At 33.3% G+C, this 22,821-nt stretch overlaps 1 protein-coding gene and 1 long non-coding RNA gene across 3 annotated transcripts in view; one reads left to right on the forward strand and one right to left on the reverse strand.

Moving 5' to 3' along the window:
* Nucleotides 1–4,942: 4,942 nt before the first annotated feature.
* The window catches only part of LOC148613217 (organic cation transporter protein-like), a 56,598-nt gene continuing 38,719 nt past the window's right edge, over nt 4,943–22,821 (forward strand). Inside the window, exon 1 of one of the 2 annotated variants that reach the window (XM_088586453.1) lies at nt 4,943–5,133. In XM_088586453.1, the coding sequence (XP_088442579.1) occupies nt 4,943–5,133 (191 nt within the window). The remainder of the gene's footprint in view (nt 5,134–22,821) is intronic. The other variant, XM_088586452.1, reaches the window with a different exon arrangement.
* Nucleotides 13,290–22,528, reverse strand: LOC148613218 (uncharacterized). Its single transcript, XR_015923132.1, has 3 exons — nt 22,378–22,528; nt 14,001–14,092; nt 13,290–13,630 (listed from the first exon to the last, which is right to left on the reverse strand). It is a non-coding gene; the product is annotated as an uncharacterized LOC148613218 (long non-coding RNA).

The raw sequence follows: 22,821 nt of genomic DNA on the forward strand, positions 1-22,821 counted from the left end.
ATCAATATGTTTTTACACAGGAATTGTATGGTTTTAACATGACGTGTGATGCCTTAAACAGAACACAGGTTTTTCATAGACAATTAATTGCAGCGAAATATCTATATATCATTCATTTCATTAAGTCGTTGAGTGAATGATTTTTATCAAAATACACTGTACCTCTGCTCGCATAAAGTGATGTAAGATGATGCACAGACATGATAAACCGCAAATCCATATTGACACAGTAAAGGACTTCTTCCGGCCGGTCTATTTATTGAAGAAGAGACATATAAACATGGCAATAATTTCAGCAATGGTTGATATTAGGAAATTTAAAGAAATATGTCCTCCAAAATTTCAACCTTAAATGATATTCCATAATACGTCATGTTAACGGCAAACCTGTAAAACAAGTTCAATACGTTAATATCCTCTAGAACTAAAGGAATGGTACTGAAAAATTAGCATGTTCAAGGACTCCATGCATCAACAAACTAAGATTTTTTAAATTTTAAATTTTGATTTCTAAAAATTAAAAGATTGTCATCAGAGAACGAGAAGGATACGGCAAAACTAGTAAAGGTTAAGCACCCCTATCAGTAAGCTCTGAATGACCCCGACAAGAAAAGTCATAAAATCTACAGTATGAAAAGAAAACTAAACATTTAGATAACGATACAAAGACACATTAATGACCAACATCTACTGACCGTGGACAAGAGCTTGCCAGGTTGGATAGAACTAGTTTTATAAGACCTTAACCAAGTGTTAAGTTGTGTTTTAAAAATATACAACAGATCTCAATAATCCTGAAAGAATAAAACAAAAATGTACTTCATAAGGAGGTAGACCTAGAGTGATAGACATAACTGTCTAAATCAGGGATATGTTTGTGTCATACTCAATTTCACCAAAGCCTCAAGCTTTCATCTGTAACAGAATGAAATCAATCTAAGTCACTTTGATGCTTACATCAGATTGATGTAAAATGATGAATACAAACGTTCCAATGTTTCTAAGAGTTGTGTCTTCAGTACTACCTATTTTGGAAGTGACTAAATTCAGAGTTATTTTTCGAGACACTTTACTGAATTCTCCGTATACCACATCATTATTATATCAATGTCTGCTTTTCAATATCAAGCAGATGCTGAACATTACTTTAGGATTAAAAAAGACAAAAAAAAAAAACAAACAAACAACAACAACAACAAAACATAAAAAAGAAATGTGGTAAATAGTACAATTTAATGGAATTGGTGCGTTTCTTTTTATATTTAGTATATACTAAGTACTACATTTATTAAAGAAATAAAAAAATTCAGATTGTGGATTCAACTGAATAGATAGAGTCGATTATTTTTCTTTTAGATGATTACATGTGAAGTAACAATGTAATCAGACAGATATTTGAAACATTCATGTGAACCCAAAGTTGTTATTTGAATGAACATTTTACAGAATGTCTAACATACAACTTCAGCTGATTGTACGTTAGCAATTAATACCGTATAAAGACAATACAGTCACAGAAAGTAGAAATTTATAATACAAAAAGAAACAGTGACATGTACTCAAGGTTTGAATTTTCTCATTTTGCATGAAAGGAAGATACCGAAGTAATGGATTGATTACATCCTATAATAAGAACCGTTTTGTTGTGGAAAAAATTATATAATAATAGAAGCAAGACAACAGTATGACTCTTAATAAATGAAAAGGCATAAAAATGACACAAAACAACAGCTTGGTACTGATGCAGATACCTAAACATGCTAAATGGGTTACCGCTTATGATTTTCGTACTCCATGGAAACGACACTCTCAAAATGGATAGCTTTAGTACAGACAGTTTAACTCAACCCTGATTTTTTTTTAAAATAAAAACTTGCTTTTGTTTATTAATATTGAATGTTACGTTAATCTAAATGTGTTATTTTTCCAATAGTTTGTCTTCGTGTACACTTGCAACAGGTGCAGTACATAAATGGTACTGAATAATTTAAAATACACAAACTATTAAGTACTTTTCTGTTTAAATATCAGGCAAAATGTGTATACATTGTGACACTTGAAAGAAATAAAAAGAGATTTAAATGCATTACCCCATTATTTATACCTCATAAACTCAAGAAATAACCAGTAAAGTCTTTGAAAAATTTGCCGTTTTTGATATTGATAGGTCAAATTTTGTTGATGTGCACTATGGACAAATGGTGGGGGAAATTTCCTCCCACTTTTTTCTCATTTGAGCAGTCAAAACATGTTTATGTCATAGACGCTTCAGGATAAATTTGAATTACTTTTCAGTTGGTTTCTAGATTCATTGAATATATTTGAGGCATAAAAGACAAAGTTAAGGAAAATGATAAGCCACTCCTTGCCTGATTCTTACACATAAAACATGTGTATTAGATTATTCACGCATACTCACCAATTGAAACAGAGGATGACACCACGAACGAGTAATATTTTTGATCAAAAGATCTGTTTCATTGCTGTACAAAATGCTGCATCCTCTGATTTGACGACCTTTATATCAATTTTATCTTCGCTGGAGACAACATCAGTTTTCTTTGCTATTTTTTGAAACACCGCCATCTCCTCTTTGGTTTTATTTTTAGCCATCAGCCATCTTGGGAATTCTACAATGAAGCTAGGAGAGTACGTAATTATATAGATGGGAATCAAACATATTGCTCTGTAGATATAAATTACTTGAACGTAAAATTTTTTGTTGAAAATGTTTTTTACTATGTTCAGTCTGTAGTTAAAGCCATCATTTTAGTTATAACAATCACAGATAATACAATGTGCATTTTAGAAATACAGTTAAATAAAATTTCAATCGCACAGGATATTTTTACACTGTCTTTCATACGCGTATAACCATTTTTTTATTTGGTTAAAAAAAACTGATAATATTCTCAATAATTTTAAATCAGTTGTTTAAAGTACAAAAATGTCCAAAAGAATTTCTTTTAATAAACTTTTTATGAGAGCAATTTCCGCTCACCTTTTCTCTAGATTGTTTTATGTCATATATGAATTGTTTCGAAGTATGAAATATGAAAAATCTGTATTAGACTTAGCACACAACTATTGAATCTAGTGTACATGTATACTGCAAGTGTACAAGATGAAGAGTATCATCTCTATATGTTAGTAAAATTTGACTTACAAAAGAACCAAATGTCCTAGCCCAACTGGTACTGAAGATACCATCCCAAGCTCTCTCCAGTCTCTAAAGATATATGCTAACAACAAAAGAACCAGTTCACCAATGCAGAAAGAGAAATACTGCCCAAAGTTCACAAACTATCTCTTTGATGGCTCTACAAGCTCCGTTGCTGCAATTTGGGAAAAATTACAAGCGCTGTATTCGCTATAAAAGCCTTAATTGTATGCTGTTTTTATGAGGAACTCGGCGGGTGTTTCTTGAAAAGTTGTTTCTGTGAACTACGTTACATTTTAATTTTGACATTATAATAATTTCTGGTAGATGATTACTCGTTGATCAAACATTTTATGTTTTGACGGTATACCAGAAATATTTGCTATTGTATGTTAAACAATTAGTCGAACCAAGTATACCATTATCATTTCATTACATGCCACTTAAGACTTCGATATTTCTTCATGTGGAGAATATAAAAATGACAAACTGAACAGATATGATTTATTTTGTTTAAAATATTACTTGCCAAAATATTACAATTAGTTGTTTTTCGTGTTTAACCTCCCAATTTTGTTATGTGTTCCAACTAAAGCATGAGAAAGCCATGGATTATATATTACACAGTCATGAGTGATTTACGTTACAAAGTTGGTCATTCCCGTTAAGCTAATTATAAACATTCCAATTGGATTCGATTTTTTTTCTATTTATCACCTAAAAGATGTATGAATTGAAATGGGCGGCTAAATTGGCTTTCATCTTTTGCTATTTATGTTTCCTAGTAATTATAAAGAAAACTTGTTTTCAATTTCATTTTGTTTCATTATTTTTTTGACTAGATGTTATAAAATATAGAGTATCTTAAAAAAACATAATAATTTTTTAACAAAATCAAATATTTGTTGTGAATTTATTGTTTATCTATCGAATGATATCATTTGAAGCGCAGTTTTGAATAATTGTATGATGAAACTAGTATTATTAAACATAGGTGTCCAGGAGTTACATAATTCACTACCTAAATACACTGGGTACGTAAATCAATACACAAAGAGCTATCTTAAGCGTTTTCTTGCACTTCAAACTTTGTTTTATTGAAATTAAAGCATTTGAATTGTTTTCAGCGTTCAAAATATCTGGCCGGTTTTCTGTTCCTACTGGGTTACTTTAACTGAATTTGAATGTAAAATGGAATAGCATAAGTGTAATGCTGCAGGAGATTTTGTACAAACAAGAACTATAACTCATACATGTACATAGTGTCGATTTCATATATATTTTTATCACAAAAGTGAACAACTGAATGACGGTTTTATTGACTGCAATTGCAACTACGTGTATTTCATGTGTAACTGAATTTAAAATTTAAATGAATTTGGTGGATTTTTGATATGCATAAATCATCTCTGGTCCGATTTTTATAAAGATTGATTATTGGTTGGAATATCCCGGATTTGTTTCACTTATTAAACCAGACAGCCTTTTTTAACATATACACATATAAAATTTTGACACAGTATTTTATCAAATAGACAGTTTTCTATATCTTTCCTAAAATAGTTTTTTTACAGTCTTATCAAGCACGGGCCGTCACATTTCTACACATGTACTCATGTGTTATATAAATTCAAATCTTATCTTCCTTGACTACTCTTTATTATAACTATTCAATTTGTAAATTCAAATTTATTTATAAATAACACATGCATGAAAAGTTAGCTTTTAACATTACATCTAAAATTTTATGGTTGCGTATAGAATTCCGGTCTACATAACAATATGAAAAATAGCTCGAGGGAATCAATACGGATGACAGCATTCATTAAAATGGATTACGATGCAGTCGTCACCAGGCTTGGTGGATTGGGAAGATACCAAAAGCGACAGCTTGCTTTGTTGGTAGTTCCACCATTTATGGATGGCATAACTACAAGCATCCTTGTGTTTGCCATCGGACACCAATCCTTTAGGTAAAACTTTGATACTTGATAGATTTCGGACAACAATCATTTAAGTTAGCTTTTGATACATGAGAGATTATTAGACACTAATTCCTTAGGTGAAGCTTTAAAACATGATAGATTGTCGGACACCAATCCTGCGGGTATTATAAGCTTTTGACACAGGAGAGATCGTCGGACAGCAATCTTACAGGTAAGATTTTGAGACTTGAGAAATCGTCAGACACCAATCCTTCAGGTAAGATATTGATGCATGAGAGATCATTAGTCACCAATCCTTCGGGTGAAGGTTTTGACATAGAAGGATTGTCGGACATCAATCTTACAGGTAAGATTTTGAAACAGGAGAAATTATCGGACACCAATTAATTATTCAGGTAAGATGTTGACACACGAGAGATACTTAAGGTGCGACTTTGACACATGAGAGATTGTCGGTCACCATTTCTACAGGTAATACACATGAAAGATCGCCGAACTCCCACTGATAAGACTGACACATGAGAGATCAGCGTCCACCTATCTTTCAAATACATTTGGTAAGCCTTTGACACATGAGATATCGTCGCACACCAATTCACCAGTATCACAAGTTTTCGACTGATGAGAGAGCGTCGGACTTCAAACTGTCAGATACACAAGTCGGACGCTAATCCTTTGGGTACAACTTTCAGCTCCTTGAGTTGTTATAGGAAACGAAATTAACGCTCCCGCTCACCTTGTTATCCATTTGCTTATTTGAAAAAAACTTGAGGAATGAGACAGGCTAAGTTAAAATCAACTAAATTGTCAAATGCAGGAAATGCTTTTCAAAGCATTTTCATGACCTGAACCAGAATTTTGTCTTCACAACTTTTGAATTTTTTTCAAAAACTTATGACCCCTAAGTTCCATTTTTAGTATAGGCAGCAATATCTATTCACGGATTAAAAATCACAACAGTTATTTTGAGCACGAAAAAAACTGTTTCAGGGGTCGTAACTCCTACATTAGTAAATGAATGATTTTGAAAATTTCGGAATAGGTCCTTCTCAAGATGCTTAACAATTTTACCCTATGCCAGAAATTTGGTAAAGGCAAGGGTTTTTGAGGTATTTGCAAAAAACTGCCATCTGACCCCTGTGTTTTATTTTCAGTAACGGCGGCCAGGATTTTTCATGAATAAACAATCCCAATCCAAAGATACATAAATGCCAACATTCATTGAATTCTGTGTGATGGATGTTCAGAAGATTTTCAAAGTTGCACATGCGAAAAATGCAAAACAAACTGTTTCAGGGGCCGTAACTCCTACATCAGTCGACCAATCGTTTTGAAAATTTTGGCATAGGTCCGTCTCATGATGCTGAACAATATTATCCATGCCAGAAATTTGCTAAAGGCAACGGTTTTTGAGTCATTTGCAAAAAAATGCAATCTGACCTCTATGTTCTATTTTTAGTAACAGGGGCCATGTTTTTTATGGATCAAAAATCCCAACGGTCATTTTGTGCAGAACACCCTTAGTTTAAAGCCTATCAGTCCAGTAGTTTCAGAGGAGAATTTTGTAAAAATTTGTCCACGACGACGACGACGATGGACGCCAAGTGATGGCATAAGCTCACCTTGCCTTTGGCCAGGTGAGCTTAAAAGTAAAAACCGTACCATATTCAGCATACGCTGAATCTTAGACCGGTGCCATATTGCAAAGGGTCATTAACTCTACATCGTCAAAAATAGAATTTCGCCCCCTCTTTTAGAAATTGAAAATTTCATGACTTTTTATGAGCAACTCGGTGGGTATTTCTAGAAAAGCCGAGGACGCTTATCCTACCGGTGCACCTGGTCCATGCTCCCAGTTTTTGGTGGAGTCCGAGTTGCTCATTTGCTTTTGTTACTTTGTATGTATGATTTTAGTTACTTTATGACTTTGTTGTGTATGTCTGGTCTTTGTCCCTGGATTACATTCTTTTGATTACCGCTATAATCTTGGTTCCCTTGATTACTCTTTCAAATGCTACAACACTGCAAAACACATAGAAAGCATTCAATTTAAATTACAAATATCGACCAAATTCATTATTTTAGAACATTGTATAATCAACACAAGCGATTATACATGACTGTAATAACCTTTTTTTCCTTTCCTTGAAGACAAAAATTAAGTTTTAATTTGTTCAAGAACCAGGCAGTGTGTGAAACATGGTATGGGAAAACACCAAATTGAAAGTTTAATTTGACTAGTTACACCATCAGAATCAGGGAAAACAGACAAGATTTTCAATGTCGGTAAATTGAGTTTTAATTTAATTGAAATGCACTGAAAATGAATATTTCAAGGGAAGATAACAGTCAAAACTTCATTTTTTTAACATTCTGTTGAAAAGTATCTGAACAATGCCAGTGATGCAGAGATCAAATAGTTTTTTTTTGTTTTTTTTTTTTTTTTGTTTTTGTTTGTTTTTTTTCAAATAGAGAAAGTATCCTTGATTGATATTACATTGCCAGATAGGTGGGGTTTTGACATGCATGTTTCAGATTTTTTTTTCCATTTTGCCTGATTCTTACAAATAATTACACTTAATTCTTTCCAAAGTATCATAACCTGCTATTTACAATATTATCTATAAATCCGTCTCGCTCGCACTAATTGCTATACCAGTATGTCAATGAATTTTTTCAAGATTTGATATTGTGCATTAAAACGCTTGTCTACACAATATATAAATCGGTAATTTTCTATTTTGAGATAAATAATTGTGTGCCTTTATCAAGTGGCAAAATGATTGCACGAAGCGTTAAGTTTATACTGATATATAACTCTCAGCGGGACAAAGTTGCCATTCTGGAAACGGCAAATTTGACATGCTTAAAGAAAAGTATAGAAGGATTTTTTTTGCTGATCATGCAGTACTTTGCATACTATGCATACCTGACATGCAAAGGGATTAAAACACTATCAAAAAAAGTTATTAAAGATACAAGTCAGATTTTCCATGAAACAATTACTTTTCCATAGGACAATCGGGAGTTTCCATGGGAAAATCACACATTTTCTATGGGAAATTTACATTTCACATTTCCTAAGGGAACGTGTTTTCTTCCCATGGGAGGTTTCAATTTTCCCATGGGAACATTTGTTCCCATTGGAAGAGTGGACTCTTCCCATGGGAAATCTGATAAGCTATATAATTCATTCTAAAAATCCGTTTTTTCTATAATTTCATAATTACAAATAACATTTGATTTCTTCAGATAAATTGTTTTAATCAAGGGAGGTAATTCTGCTGCATTCAGCAAAGGGGAGATAATTTTGATGAAATATTTCTATTTTTTTTTAAATATCACAACTTTATAGTATCTTCAGTCCTTATACTGTTTTAAAAAGAAATCAAATAAACCTTATCACGAGTTTTGAAAAATTAACAATTACAAGAACATTTTGTAAGAGATTCAAACAAACATTTTTTATTTAATGTGTATTATTTCTTTGAACGGTAGGTATTACTGTCTATGCCTTCTTCTTGTCGTTCGCCATTACACTTGAATGCCAATCTCCTCAACAAATCTGGCCGTCTTCTGTAGGTCTTCCACAGGTCCATACAGTTTTTCTGTAATGAAGGTTGGTTTATCCCATATCTTCTCTCTCTGTGCCTGGTGTAACTTGCACGTCTGCAGAAAGTGTTCTGTATTCTGCTCTGCTTCTCCACAGGGACACACAGGTGAGGGTATGACCTTCAAAACTCTGTACAGATGTTGCTTGTATCTGTTGTGTCCTGTCCCGAGTCTGAAGATTGTAGTTTGCTCAAATCTTTTTAGTTGATGGTAGCTATCTTGCTTCTGAGGGGTATTGTGCAGAGACTTGATGATGGTCTTCATCTCTCTGTAGCAGACAGGATTTTCATCTTGCTGTTGTTGAGCGCCTGCCTTTGCTAGCATTTCTGCTTTTTCATTTCCATTGATTCCACAATGTGAGGGTATCCACAATATGGCAGTTTTAAGGCTCTTGATGGAATAAATAGCTCTTTCAAGTTTGTTGTTGGTCAGTGCTTGTATTACGGAGAGGGCATATGTAAGGAATACTACTTGCATAATTTCTGCACTTTCCTTGATGTAATTTGCCGCATGGATGAGTACATCTTCATCGGCCTTTTAGTTGAAGCAATGTAATCCTGTTGGTATTGCCATTGACTGTTGTACTCCATTTGGGTATTCTATGTAGATACCGGCCCCTCCTTTTGTTGTCGCATTTGTGGCTGAACCGTCTGTGTAAACTCTTGCCCACAATTCTGATGGATACTCTTCTTCCAGCATGCTCATTGTTACGGTTTTTCTGACGATGTTTGATTGTTCATCTTTGGCACTGAGTAACGGAACTGTTGTCCGACTGGTTACATTGTCCTCTTTCTCTGCATATAGTTTGTCATTCATTTTAAAATCTATAAGTTTGACATGCTTAGGTAGATGTTCTTGGTGTTTTCTTTGCAATGCTCTTGTTTCTAGAGTGAAGCTGGATCTTTTGAGTCTGCCTGAGGATAGTGGTTTCAGTCTCTCATTCATTGGGTGGTTTGGTAAGCATTGATATTTAGTGGCCCGTATCATAGCTTTACATTCTCTTCTCTTACTTAATGGTTGTGTTTGTAATTTCCTCCATACTAGCAATAGGTGTTGATTTCATGGTTCCTGTGATGATGCGGAGTGCCTGATTCTGGACTTTATTTAGAGTCTGATGTTGAGACTTAGCTGCTGTCATCCAAGCACTAGAGCCAATTTCCAGATGTGGGCGTACATTTCCTTCGTAGAAAGATTACAAAACTTTCTCATTAGCACCCCAGTTTATACCAGCAAGTTTTCTCATGATGTTTAGTTTTCGTCTGGCTTTGGCTTCTGCTGTCATTATATGCTGTTTCCATGTAAGTTTTTATCGAAGGTTACACCAAGGAATGTTTGCTGATCTTTCATTGTGATATGGATGTCATCCAGTCAGTTTGACAGATTGGGATTTAGATGAGAGTGTAAAGAGGGTTGCTGTTGTTTTTCTCTATTGATGGTTGCACACCACTCATTGGCCTATTTGACTACCATATCTAATGCTGTTTATATCCTGCACCTTGCAGTAGTTGCATACTCTTCAGAGCACCAGAGGACAAGATCATCTGCGTAGAGTGCTGATTGTACACCATTTGGTAGTTCTGGAACTAGGTCATTCATATATGATATGAAAAGAGTGGGTGGCAATACTCCTCCCTGTGGTACACCCTGTTTTAGAAGTATTTTTCGGCCATGCTTCCCATCTACGAGTACTCTTGCCCTTCTATTGTACAAATGTGAGTTGGTCTATTTGTACATTCTTCCACTTACTCCAAATCTAAGAAGTTTCACAAGAAGGCCATCTTTCAAAATGCTCTCTGATTTACAAAGACAGCTAGCGTTACTTTCTTTGATTGAAATGCATCCTCGACTACTTGAGATAGATGTGTTGCCTGATCTTCTGTGCTCTTGTACTGTCTAAAACCTCTTGTACTGTCTAAAACCAACTTGTTCATGATCAAAAATGTTCTTTAATTCCAAGTTTGTCTGTAGGCGCTTGTTGATTACATGCTCCATTCATTTGCAGCAATGCTTGTTAGGCTAATTGGGCGGTAGCTTGAGGCTTTCGACTTGTTTTTTCCCCTCTTCAGTATTGGCATCATTATGGCTTCTTTCCAACATTGAGGGACTTGACCTTGTCTCCAGCTCAGGTTGAGAATCTCTAGCAAAGTTGTTAATGCTAAGGTGCCAAGGTGTTGAAGCATTTCATTGGTGATGTTACCTGAACTTGGTGCCTTTTTCATTTTCATTTTTCTGATGGCTGCCTTCATCTCAAACATGGTGATATCTCTCTGCATAAGTTCATGTGTTGGCACCTTTGATCTTTCTCTCAATTCAGTTCTTACTTCTTTTTTCCATGATGGTGGTATATCAGTGTTGCTTTCTTTCTCATAGCATCTGGCAAATTCATTTGCTGCCGCTTTCCCTATGGTTGTTTCTCCTTCAACTTCTAGCGTGATCTTTTCACCTGTGGTTCCCTCATCATTCAGTGCTTTTGTCAATTTCCAAAGCTTTTTTGTATCTTTTTCCATATCCATAGACGTTTTCTCTCTCCACCCTTTCCTTTGACATTCAATCTTTGTTCGTAGATGTTTGGCCTTGCACTTTTGGAGTTTGATGTTATTTTCCTGACTGGGATTTAATTCTGCATCATCCCTAGCCCTTGTGAGTGCCTCGTGTGTTGCCTGTATCTCACTGAACCAGTATGGCTTGTAGTCCTTTCTTACACCTCTTGGTATACTTTCCTTTGCTGCCTTTAATACAACAGAGTTGGATGCTTTCACCACATTGTTAATATTTTTTCCCTCTACTTCTATGTCCCTTGTAAGTTCATCTGTTCTAGCTTGAAACATACTACAATTTGCCTTCTTGTAGTTCCTTCTTAGTAGCTGAGCATACTCAGATGTTGTTGTTTCTGCTATGGATATCATCACAGGTCGATAATCACTGCTTCCTAGCTGGTCACATACCTTTCTACTGATTTTTTTGTGTATATCGTCAGTACAGAAAGCTAAATCTGGTGTGGTGGTTGTATGCCATCGACGAGAATGAAAAGTAGGCGCGTCAGTGGCGTCGTTGACAAGGATAAGTCGATTTTCATCCTGCCCTCTTTTGTCCATGGTATTATATCCCCAACATTGTGATTGGCTGTTGAAATCACCTACTAAGAGGAATGAACTGTCTGGTATTTGTATGGTGTCTAGTGAAAGTTTCTTATCATTGGGACAGTAGAAGTTAACGATGTTATACAAGCTTTTCCCAATAGTTGCTTTGATTTCAATCTATTCTGCTTCCTCCATAAACTTTTTTGTCTCTGAGGCATTAATGTTGTTTCTTACAAGAGTCATTACACCACTTTTCTTTCTTTCCTTTCTATCACTCCTGAAGACTTGGTATCCTCTGAAAAGGTTTGTCCTCTTAGAGATGTGTTTCTTCAAGAAAGCAGATGTTCACAGTGTTTTCATGCAGAAAGTGTTGAATTTCTTCTCTCTTGTTTGATACGCCTTTTGCATTCCACTGCCCGATGTTAGTATGTGGTTGCTCTTTTCTTTTCAGTTGGATCTTTCTATGGTCAGTAGCTCTCCTTGTTTGTCCCCTGACTCCACAAGACGAAACTAAGGTACCACCAGTAGCATTGGTTGGGCTCCTTCGAGCCAGAGAGCCCCCCACTGTACCTGCATGGTGGGTCCTCACAGGGCAAGCACCAAACCGTTTGTTCTTGGTTTCAAGTATCATTTTGGCTGTTTGTGCGTGGTGTTGTGGTCTGTTCGAGTGCGGTATATCGCTCAACACTGTCTATGTAATATCTACAACAAAATACTTTGAATAGAATGATATCAACAGGTATAGCAATCACCACACATAAGAGCATTTTCTTTCTCAGTAGTAAGTCACAACTGCATTCCATTGGTGTGTCTTCAAACAGGTCTTTTCTTGTATTAAAGAATGAACAATTTTCACAATGAAATAAATATGTCCTGTTAGAACTAGTACAATCAAAAGATATAACAGACTCCACATAAAAATTTTAGAAATATCTGTGATTAGGTAGAATAACTATCCACTGATGAATCTCACACAAGGTCTTGAACTAAAGCATATCACTTGGTATCTGGTCTGCATAATGCTTTTGCATAAGTAGTCCAAAAAAAAACAATCAAATCTTTGAATAAATAATCTTGTATATGACTGGTATCTTGATCTTCATGTAACTAAGGCTTGCTTTCGGTAACCCTGAAAGAAATTACCTTAGAATATTAACAATGAGGTATATCATGCATTTTTTTCAAAACTGTTCAGAAGTTTGAATGTACTTTTACCACAGTAACAGTGTATATGTACTTTTAACATAGTAACAGTTGAAGATTGTTCGATGATTTCTCAAGCATCAAAAACAAGACATTTTTAAGAACAAGCAACCCAAAATAAGTTCATTACTGATCTATCTATAATGTTTTAGTGAATTCCAATTTAACCGTTTCTATGGTCTAACCAGAGTGTCAGTTATATTAATTGAGATATGACTTCTAAATATAAAAGTTTACATTTTTTATTCATGAATCACAGTGGTGATTTCCATTACAAATCTTCATGAACTGAATGTAAAAAAAAATGAATGGTTGGAACAATCAACGACGCCTTTACAAGTTATCCCATTTCTACTGGTACGTATCCTCGTGGCAATTTGCATACAGCTGAATGTTGTGATATTTAAGAATAAATTTATTGTGCAAAATTAATATAGACAGTATACATGGTACATGACTGAGTATTTTAATTAAAATATGGCATATAAACACTGCTGTGCTTTGTTATCTTTTTAAAAATTCAGTTCTAGTAATTTATTCCAATAATCAAAAAATGTTATTGACCAGCATGCCACTTCACATCCTGTATCTGTGTGATGTCAAATCCAAACTCATCCATTTCTTTGAACCTTAAAGGAAAATATGACAATACATGTAGTTAAAATCTTCCCTAAATTACATACATGTACATGTATACAATTCATCATGATAATTACTTTGACTTGAAATACTTTCCATAGTAGATGAATTTTGGAGAAGGAAAAAAACTTTCATTCACCTTAAAAAAAATGGGATGTTCTAATAAAAATGTACCATGTAAACTTGAAAAAAATTAGAACAGGTACAGTTTATGCTTCTCATTAACATAAAAATGATAGAGTGAAAACGAAAAAAAAAAAACATTCATAGCTATATTTTTCAATTATTTCCATGTGCAAGTTTAGAAATATGGTAATAATGTTAATTAACCAGTTACAATGTACGTACAATTCGACATACCTAAATGTTTTGGGTCTCTACACTCCCTAGACAGATGGAGCATGGTGAATAGAAAAGGCCACAGTCATAAAAACCTGAGAATCTTTGAGACCCTGTTTGGAGAAGAGAAATATTTTACAGGTATTGGTAAATATTCTCATAAACATGAGAAGAACAAGATCATTATAAATTATAATACCAGCTAAAATATGATTTACATATTTACAGCATATAATATACTTGTTTCAAAAGCCTCACTTGCATTTTTATTTAAAATACTTCAAACTGAGCAATCTCTGTGAATGTCAATGGCACTATCAGTATGTGGGAGAAAATCTTACAAAGGGGTTTTACATGCTTATGTTTGGTAACTTATTTAAACACGTAAAACTCTTTTTTTAGATTGTCTCCAACCTCAAGCATAAGATTGCAAGCAAGTTTCATCAAATACCTTGAACAGGTAAGGAGGTTATGCACTTACAAAGTAAACTGATAGTCAGGCAAATGTAAACAACATGATTGCAACATGGTAATATCCTAAATAAAAAAAATAAAATAATAATAATTCTAAATACTAATACCACAGTTTCAAAATTTATATTTCACATAAAATGTGACAAAAAAATTCTTTTCTCTGTCAATTAAACTTACACGTTAAACTTTGAATTGAACCAAAGTAATATAGAACACCTGTTTCTACCTAGGACAGAATGTTGGATGGACAAACTGACAGACATGGTGATTTCAATATAATACCACCAATTTGTTGATGGTAAAATTACTTCCACAATCTTAAAATTTCAAATGCATCTGGTTAACTATCACCTTCTGGTATGCTAGGTGTGGTAATTACTTGCAATTACACAGGTAAACCATTACAGGTAAATCTTCCTGTATAATGGGATTTGACAGATTATGCATTTATTTAGGCCATAAAGGTATATCAGCTACCAAATTTCTAGAAAGTAATAATTATAAGAACATGTATAGAAGAGCAAGGATGGAAAATTAGAATTGAATAGACAGGTTTTTGTAACTGCTCTGGGTACAACAGATCTAAAAATTAGGATAACAGGTATCTGAAAATCTAAAAAGTCTTTGATTATCAATTCATACATATGGGAAAGACAATATCTTGAAACTTTGTAACATAGCCTAATGATTTAACTTTATGTAAAGCCCCTAAAAATATTGATCATTTGATTTGATTGTTGTTGAAGCACATCTACCTAGTCGAAAATATTTAATATAAGATAGATCATGACTGAAAGGTGTATTTAGCAGGCCATAAAAAAATTGTTTAAAAATTTTACTTAAGGACTGTTTTCAATTGCTGGTTAGATTATGGGTTATACAATACTTTGGATTGGTTTACTCTAAACAAACCACGAAGCGGTTTATGTTGCAGTGACCCATAGTTGATTATATCCCTTAGTTTAACCAACAATTGAAAACGGATCTTATATTTTAATTCAAAAACACCATAAAACAAGAAAAAATCACAGTACATGTATATTGTTTATATAATATAAAATCCATATTTTTTCTTTAAACGGGGGTCAATAAGTGCTGTCAACTGTCAATGGATTGCACCATTTGTAATTTACGTGCATTGGGATACCTCATTGAAGTAGTTTCATAGTTAAGAGGTCTGGCTAAAATACCAAGTTAGATTATATGAAATGGAGACTATTGCTTCATAATGCTGAACTATTAGAATTTCACAAAACATTAAAATATTCACTGATAAAAGTGAATTTTAACCTTATATAAATTTACTTCCTTGAGAAATCATATGCATGATACATGACTATAACTGGCTAACAGAGATTTATAATTATGAACAGAAATAATATTCATTTTATATTCACCAATAAAACTATCACCAGAAATGCAAAAAGCCCATGCACTACACAACTTTAAAGAAAGCTACCTAGATGACGTTTGCCGTTTTCTATCGCACGCAAAAATGAGCAGAAATGTCAACAAAATATGAAATATCAAGTAAAAACTAGAATGCTAGCTTACATTCAAGAACCATGAACTTCACGTCCAATGGTACTAAATTAAATTAAAAAAACGTTCACATCTATTATTGAATGCAGGACATTTCGGCCAGTGGCCTTTTCGGCCTAGGAAATTTAGGCCTTGGACGTTTCGAACAGGAAATTTTGAAAAGGTGGATGTTTCAACCAAAGTATATTTATCTCTCTCTTTTGATGATTTAGAGTAGACGTTTTTTTTATTATTAAAATTTAAAATAATGGCCAGGGTTGGTGCGTTGTTTGATTAAACTGACTATGAAGTGTAATAATAAGTACTGTCCAAACATGATAGTATATATGCACTGTAATTACTCAATAATTGAAACCATTTATTACTCATTATCTAGTAATTTTCCATAAAAGAATTGAAATAAATCATTTCTTTTTAAACTTAACAAAAAATATTTATATTTTCAATCAAGTTTTGACACTTAGAGTTATAAATCCTTTATCTACCAGTCATTTTGTTTTAAATTTCTAATGTGAGTTTGCTCTAAAGTAAAATTGTGTGCAGTTTTAAAGTGAGTAATAAATTTGCTTTATTTAAAATCTAAATTAACCAAATACTGAATAAATTTTATATGCAAAGAATAGCAAATAGTACTAAAGTTATATATTTTCAAGCGAAACAGCTGTTTTCCGAAAAACCGAAAAATCCCAAGCCATGCTGAAAAGTCCTAGGCTGTAAGGTCCACTAGTCGAAATGTCAGTCCACCCAATTATCTCCCTCTGGAGTCCACCAATAGTAATAATAATCACATTTACATTTGATGCCTACTCAGTGTAGAATAATTACCAAAATCCTTTGAGCAGTTTACATCAAATAAAATCTAAATCATATTTGGTATTTCAACATTTAGGTTACAGACCACCAATTCAGCCAATGAGCATTTGGAACGTACACAAAAATTACCCCTGTTCCTCATAGTGCTGTGAAAAAAGTTCTCATCTTATTTAAAAACTTTAAACAGTTTCTGAAAGGAAAAACATTTCTGTACATTTTATAGGTGCATTTTGCTTCTTGTGATGTGAAGCCTAATATCCATAATGATTACTAAATATACCCCTATCTTGTGAAAACACTGAGATTTCCCATGCTATTTATAGATCCTTCACTTCTGGTGACCAGTACTGCACTGCAAGTCTGCTAACCTCACATGCCATTCTGAGGATTGTGAGCTGACATATGTAGAATCATACTGATATATAGTACTCTGCAGGTTAAAGTTAAGGTAAAGTCCAGAGAAGCCATTGAATATTGTGAAATTAGCATAGAAGCTTATGGGAAGTGGAATTAGTAGTTTCTAGCCTTAAGCTGAAGCCATGGCAAAATGAAAAGTTTCTTGGAATAGCTTTAAACTACTTGAAGATCTTGTAAGCTTTGCTATGAGAGGAACACACTACAAAAATCCTTCAAAATATGCATTTTTTTAAGTTATAGGTCCAAATTATAGAAAATTGGTCTTTTTGACTGATTTTTATGTCCTATCTTGTGAAAAGTGTAGAAAATTAAGTAAAAATATCAAATATTAAACTTTGAGGGCTATATTCACCTACATATGGTGGTAATCAGCACTTGAAATCAAGTTTTGTGCAAATTTGAGCAAAAATTTGGTAAGAAATGAAGAAAAAATCACTTTCATTACTGCAGTTAATGACATATAAGCATTTCCCTATGGCAACATGGAAAATCCACTTTTGAGTACTTTTTTTGCTTTAGGTGCCCTTTAGTGGTCATGTTTTATTGTGAGAACACTGTATTTACAAATTTAAAGCCAAAGATATCACCTTTTGTGAAAATTTAAAGATTTAGGGTTTTTGACATGTGATCAAGAAAAAGGGAGAGGCATGTCAGACATAAATTTTTAAAAATAGACCAATTTTTCAGAAAATGATTACTTTTAAAGGCTATCTCTTTATTAATATTGTTAAAAACAAGTCATGATTGATTTTTTTTATTTGAAAAGTCAGAAAAAGTTCTTTGCAAATACTTAATGCATTTAAGTATGGTAGAATATTGTCACTTTTTTGCTTGCGCAACTTGGTTACCCTATATTTAAAAATCAAATATTTAAAAAAGTGCTCGTCACATTTCACTGAAACTTTGCAAATGCATTCAGTATGTGTATAGGAAGATACTTGTATAGTTATTTATTTTTTCTAAGACAGAAAGTGACTCTTTAGGTTACAGACCACCAATTCAGCCAATGAGCATTTGGAACGTACGCAAAAATAGTCCTACGCAGAAATTACCCCTGTTCCTCATAGTGCTGTGAAAAAAGTTCTCATCTTATTTAAAAACTTTAAACAGTTTCTGAAAGGAAAAACATTTCTGTACATTTTATAGGTGCATTTTGCTTCTTGTGATGTGAAGCCTAATATCCATAATGATTACTAAATATACCCCTATCTTGTGAAAACACTGAGATTTCCCATGCTATTTATAGATCCTTCACTTCTGGTGACCAGTACTGCACTGCAAGTCCTGCTAACCTCACATGCCATTCTGAGGATTGTGAGCTGACATATGTAGAATCATACTGATATATAGTCCTCTGCAGGTTAAAGTTAAGGTAAAGTTCAGAGAAGCCATTGAATATTGTGAAATTAGCATAGAAGCCTGTGGGAAGTGGAATTAGTGGTTTCTAGCCTTTAGACCGACTTTGAAGCGAGAAAATGTATTGCCACTGGCTATCTTAATCAGTAATGAGAGTGCTTGTTTTTGTTTTGATCGCCAAATTCAACATTTTTGTCTAGATTAACATGTTTGCAAGGTTACATCAACCATTTACGCAGAAAGCTTTTCTCAATTGTCAATATTCTCACCAAATAAATTGCCGTTTTCCTCTCAGTTATTATGCAAGACACAAGAGGTACCAGTATCGTATTGCATATCCCTGAGCAGGTGTACGTCAAAACATGGATGCTATAAAAATATAGTGCATTTTCTTTTTGCCTCTCTACAAACTAATATTTTGTCAAAAGATATGAACAATGACTTATAAAATAGAGCAAACATCACACTGTAAGATGAAGAACTTTTTAAAAAGAAAATCTATCATAATATCATAAAAATGTTCCACTGAAAAGGTTGGTTTGGTGAGTACAAAACGAAAGTGAAAGTAGGGAAAATGGCTATTTATAGTTCGAGACTACTTTTCTGTCCGATCTTCGTGGACTCACCCTATTTTCTTTGCGGGAAATTATTTTTTCACATGTCCTTAGAAATGCTACATAAGTGAAAGTTTTATTGAATCAATTTACATATTTTTTAAGAAATCCTAAAAAATATGCACTTCACTATAGAAGTCTATGGGAAAATTAATACGATACTGAGACCAAGAACGGGATATAAGAAAGGGGAATGGAGCAATGTGTAAAGTTAAATTATTCCTTAGAATAGCGAAGACCCTTTCGCCACTCGCGAGTATCGCCCGTTTGACAATAGTTTTCAAAGAGGCTGTACATAGCCGAATCATGAATCTTGATTTTACGTTGATAGTTTTTGGTCAGTATCGGGTCTCCCGCGGACGTTCCTTTTTTGCTTTTTTTTTTTTGTTTTTTGTTGGTTTTTTTTAATGTTTGAAATATTTTAACATTTTAAAAATAAAACAGGGACTACAATGTATCATAAACCTGTAATTAGTTTTATTAATGTATACAGTTCATTTATAAATTGATAGAATGATGATAAAAATGTCAGTATGAGGAGGAATATTTGGAGAAGTCAGGAGATAAATGCTAAATGTGAGATAGTAGTACCAAGGACTCAGAATTGGAAGTAAGTCAAATTGTGTATAGGTGTGGATTGGAGTCAAATGGGAGTATTTCGTATATGGGTATATCAAAAGTAATTCAAATTTATAGGTATTGATAGTATGAAAATTTTGGTTGCACGCCCAAAGCTTATGAATAAAGCAAAAAGTGCATGTAAATTTTGACTGCTTGTCTTTTCAAAATGCCCTTCTGGTTCGAAAATTTTAATAAACCATGCAAAAGTTTGGCAAAAATGAGTAGATAATAGCATATGTTTTGGAACCCATTTCCAAATTCTTTGGACCTGTGCCTGGTAAATAAACTATACTGCGATGTGGTGTATTACATGTAAGATTTCCGAATATGTTGGTATGGTATTTGTAATTAATTAGTCTGAAAACTATGTGCCAGAAGCTGACCATGTCCAATCTCACATATGCATGTACATGTATAGCCATGGAGTTCTAAGTCCCTCAAATATCCTAACTTTTTTATCATTCTTATAAATCATGATTTTAAAAACACCCTTTTCACATGAAATGCTAGAATTTTTTTGTAATACGTGCACACATGTATGGCAAGCCGTTGTGGAATTTTTTCCCATTTATTGATATCAATAATTCATTTATTGATATTAATAAATGAATTATTGATATTAAGGATTAATTATTGATATCAATAAATTGGCATTTATTGATATCAATAAATCTTACATATTTATTAACCTGTTAATAAATATATATTAATATTAATAAATGATTTATATATTTATAAATATTTATATCAACATAATGATAATTAATTATTGAAATCAATAAATTGTTCAATTTATTAACACGTTAATAAATATTTATCAACATGTTAATAATTCATCTATTTATTGATATTAATAAATTATTTATGTACATGTTGATAAATATTTATTAACATGTTATTAAATATTTATTGATATCAATAAATGGGGAATAAATTGCACAACGGCTTGCCATATACATGTATACATTTGTTGATTAGAGTCTCGGGTACAGGTCGGTACATATTTCCTGTTTATTAAATTCTAATTAACGGATGTGTCATTCGATTTTGTACTGCAATACAATACCTCTGATTAGTTTTAATAACACAGTGGCGGATTCAGAGGGTGTCCCCGGGATCGGAACCCCGACATATTCCAAATCATGGTAAACATATAATATTTTTAACAGAACTTTCCCCGTTAAATTAATATAATCATTTGTTTCGACCATCTGTTTATATGCATTCAAGACAGAAAAAAATATTGAATAAAATTCAATAAATTAACATAGTTTTGTGGATAATTCCCAAATATATAATTATGTAAGACCTTTTGTCCTAATTTTCACTAAAACCAAGACTGTGACTTTCTGAATATTTTTCGGCAACCATTAGGTCCATATACTGCAGTTTAACTCAAGTATTATGAACTAATTGTTATATCATACTTTCCCAATTTAGTCACATATTTAATTTAAAATGAGATGGTCGATACATTATTACATGGACTGGTAGATATATCTAAGATAGCACACAAATAAAAATCTTAAAATATATATGCTGTATATAACGAAAATGACATGTCAAAATACGTATCGCATGCAGTATCAACCAGAGACTCCTATATCATCCCAAGGGCCACCGGACAAAGGGGTGATATAGCTTGAGGGTTGATACCATATGTGATACAGATTTTGACATATTCAGTATATAATATATATATATATGTAACAGCGGTACGAGATCGAGTCCCGCGGAGGGAACGACCAAAAATTTGCTGCGCAAATTTGATAGTTCTAACATCGTTGGGAATTTTTCAGACCTATATTTCAGACCTTTCTATACGTTTATATATCTTCCCTGTATCAATTTGATCCGATGGAGCAGAAAAAGACTTGAAAATCGTTTTCAAATCTGATGTTGTATAAAGCTGCTGTCAGAGAATATGCAGCCAGTGTTGCCATAATAGTAGTACCGGTATGTTCAACAGTTGTGAGAGGATAATTAACTGTAAAACTCAGTACTTTCCATTCATTTCTGACTTGTTTGTGAAAATAGTTGTTCTATTTAATGATATGGTATTTTGTTGTCTGAAGTATTGCTTTTTCATTGTAAGCATACTGAATTTCACATGTACAATTTGTATGGATGATAAACTCATAAAAGTGAGGCAAAACTAATACAGCAATCTATTTAGTGTTATAACCAGCCTTAGTGTAGATACTAGAAAATATGTCTGTTGGAACGTAATGGATTAGCCTTGTAAATGTAATATATAATACAGTGTGTCATGTTATTACTAGAAAATATGTCTGTTGGAACGTTATGGATTAGCCTTGTATATGTAATATATAAAACAGTGTGTCATGTTATTTCTTTATTTTTAATCGAATGATAATTAGCCTAGTTATTTTATTATTTTTTGCACCGAGAGCTACATTAATGTGGATTCCCTATTTCTTTGTTATTGAGGACAGGAAAAAGGATTTTTTGGTTAACGCTGGATCTCTATGTGTATGTAACAAAAAAACTTCAAAAACCATGCTTAAAATCGCTTCAAAAATGACTTAGTGGTACTTTACCTGTATATGTATCATGTGACCTAGCTAACTGTCACATGATTAAGCACCTGGCCACCCGTGTAATATACACCGAAATCCTAATTCTCCTGGTACCAAAACTTCATCAAAGTAGATATAATCACCATGAACCAAAAACTAACAGTACCATGAATACTAGAGTGGGTTAGGGCAATAGTAAATAATACTAAAGTAAAGTGGATGATCACACGAAAACGTCGACTGAAATTTATTACAGGATGCATCAAACACTCATAATATAAGTATATATCAAAACACATATATGTATATATGACCAAAAAATTTTAAAAAAAAAGTAACCTGTTCAGTGTCACGTCGTCGTGCTGAATGACAAGACTTGCACAAAACCCAGGAAACTTAATTCAATGAAGCGTGACCAAAAAACCTAAAAGCGCCCTCCAGACTACATATGATGAAACACCTAGG

The sequence above is a fragment of the Perna viridis genome, chromosome 6 (genome assembly GCF_037379345.1).
Source record: "Perna viridis isolate PV_CMFRI_1.1 ecotype Kerala chromosome 6, ASM3737934v1, whole genome shotgun sequence".
Lineage (NCBI taxonomy): Eukaryota > Metazoa > Mollusca > Bivalvia > Mytilida > Mytilidae > Perna > Perna viridis.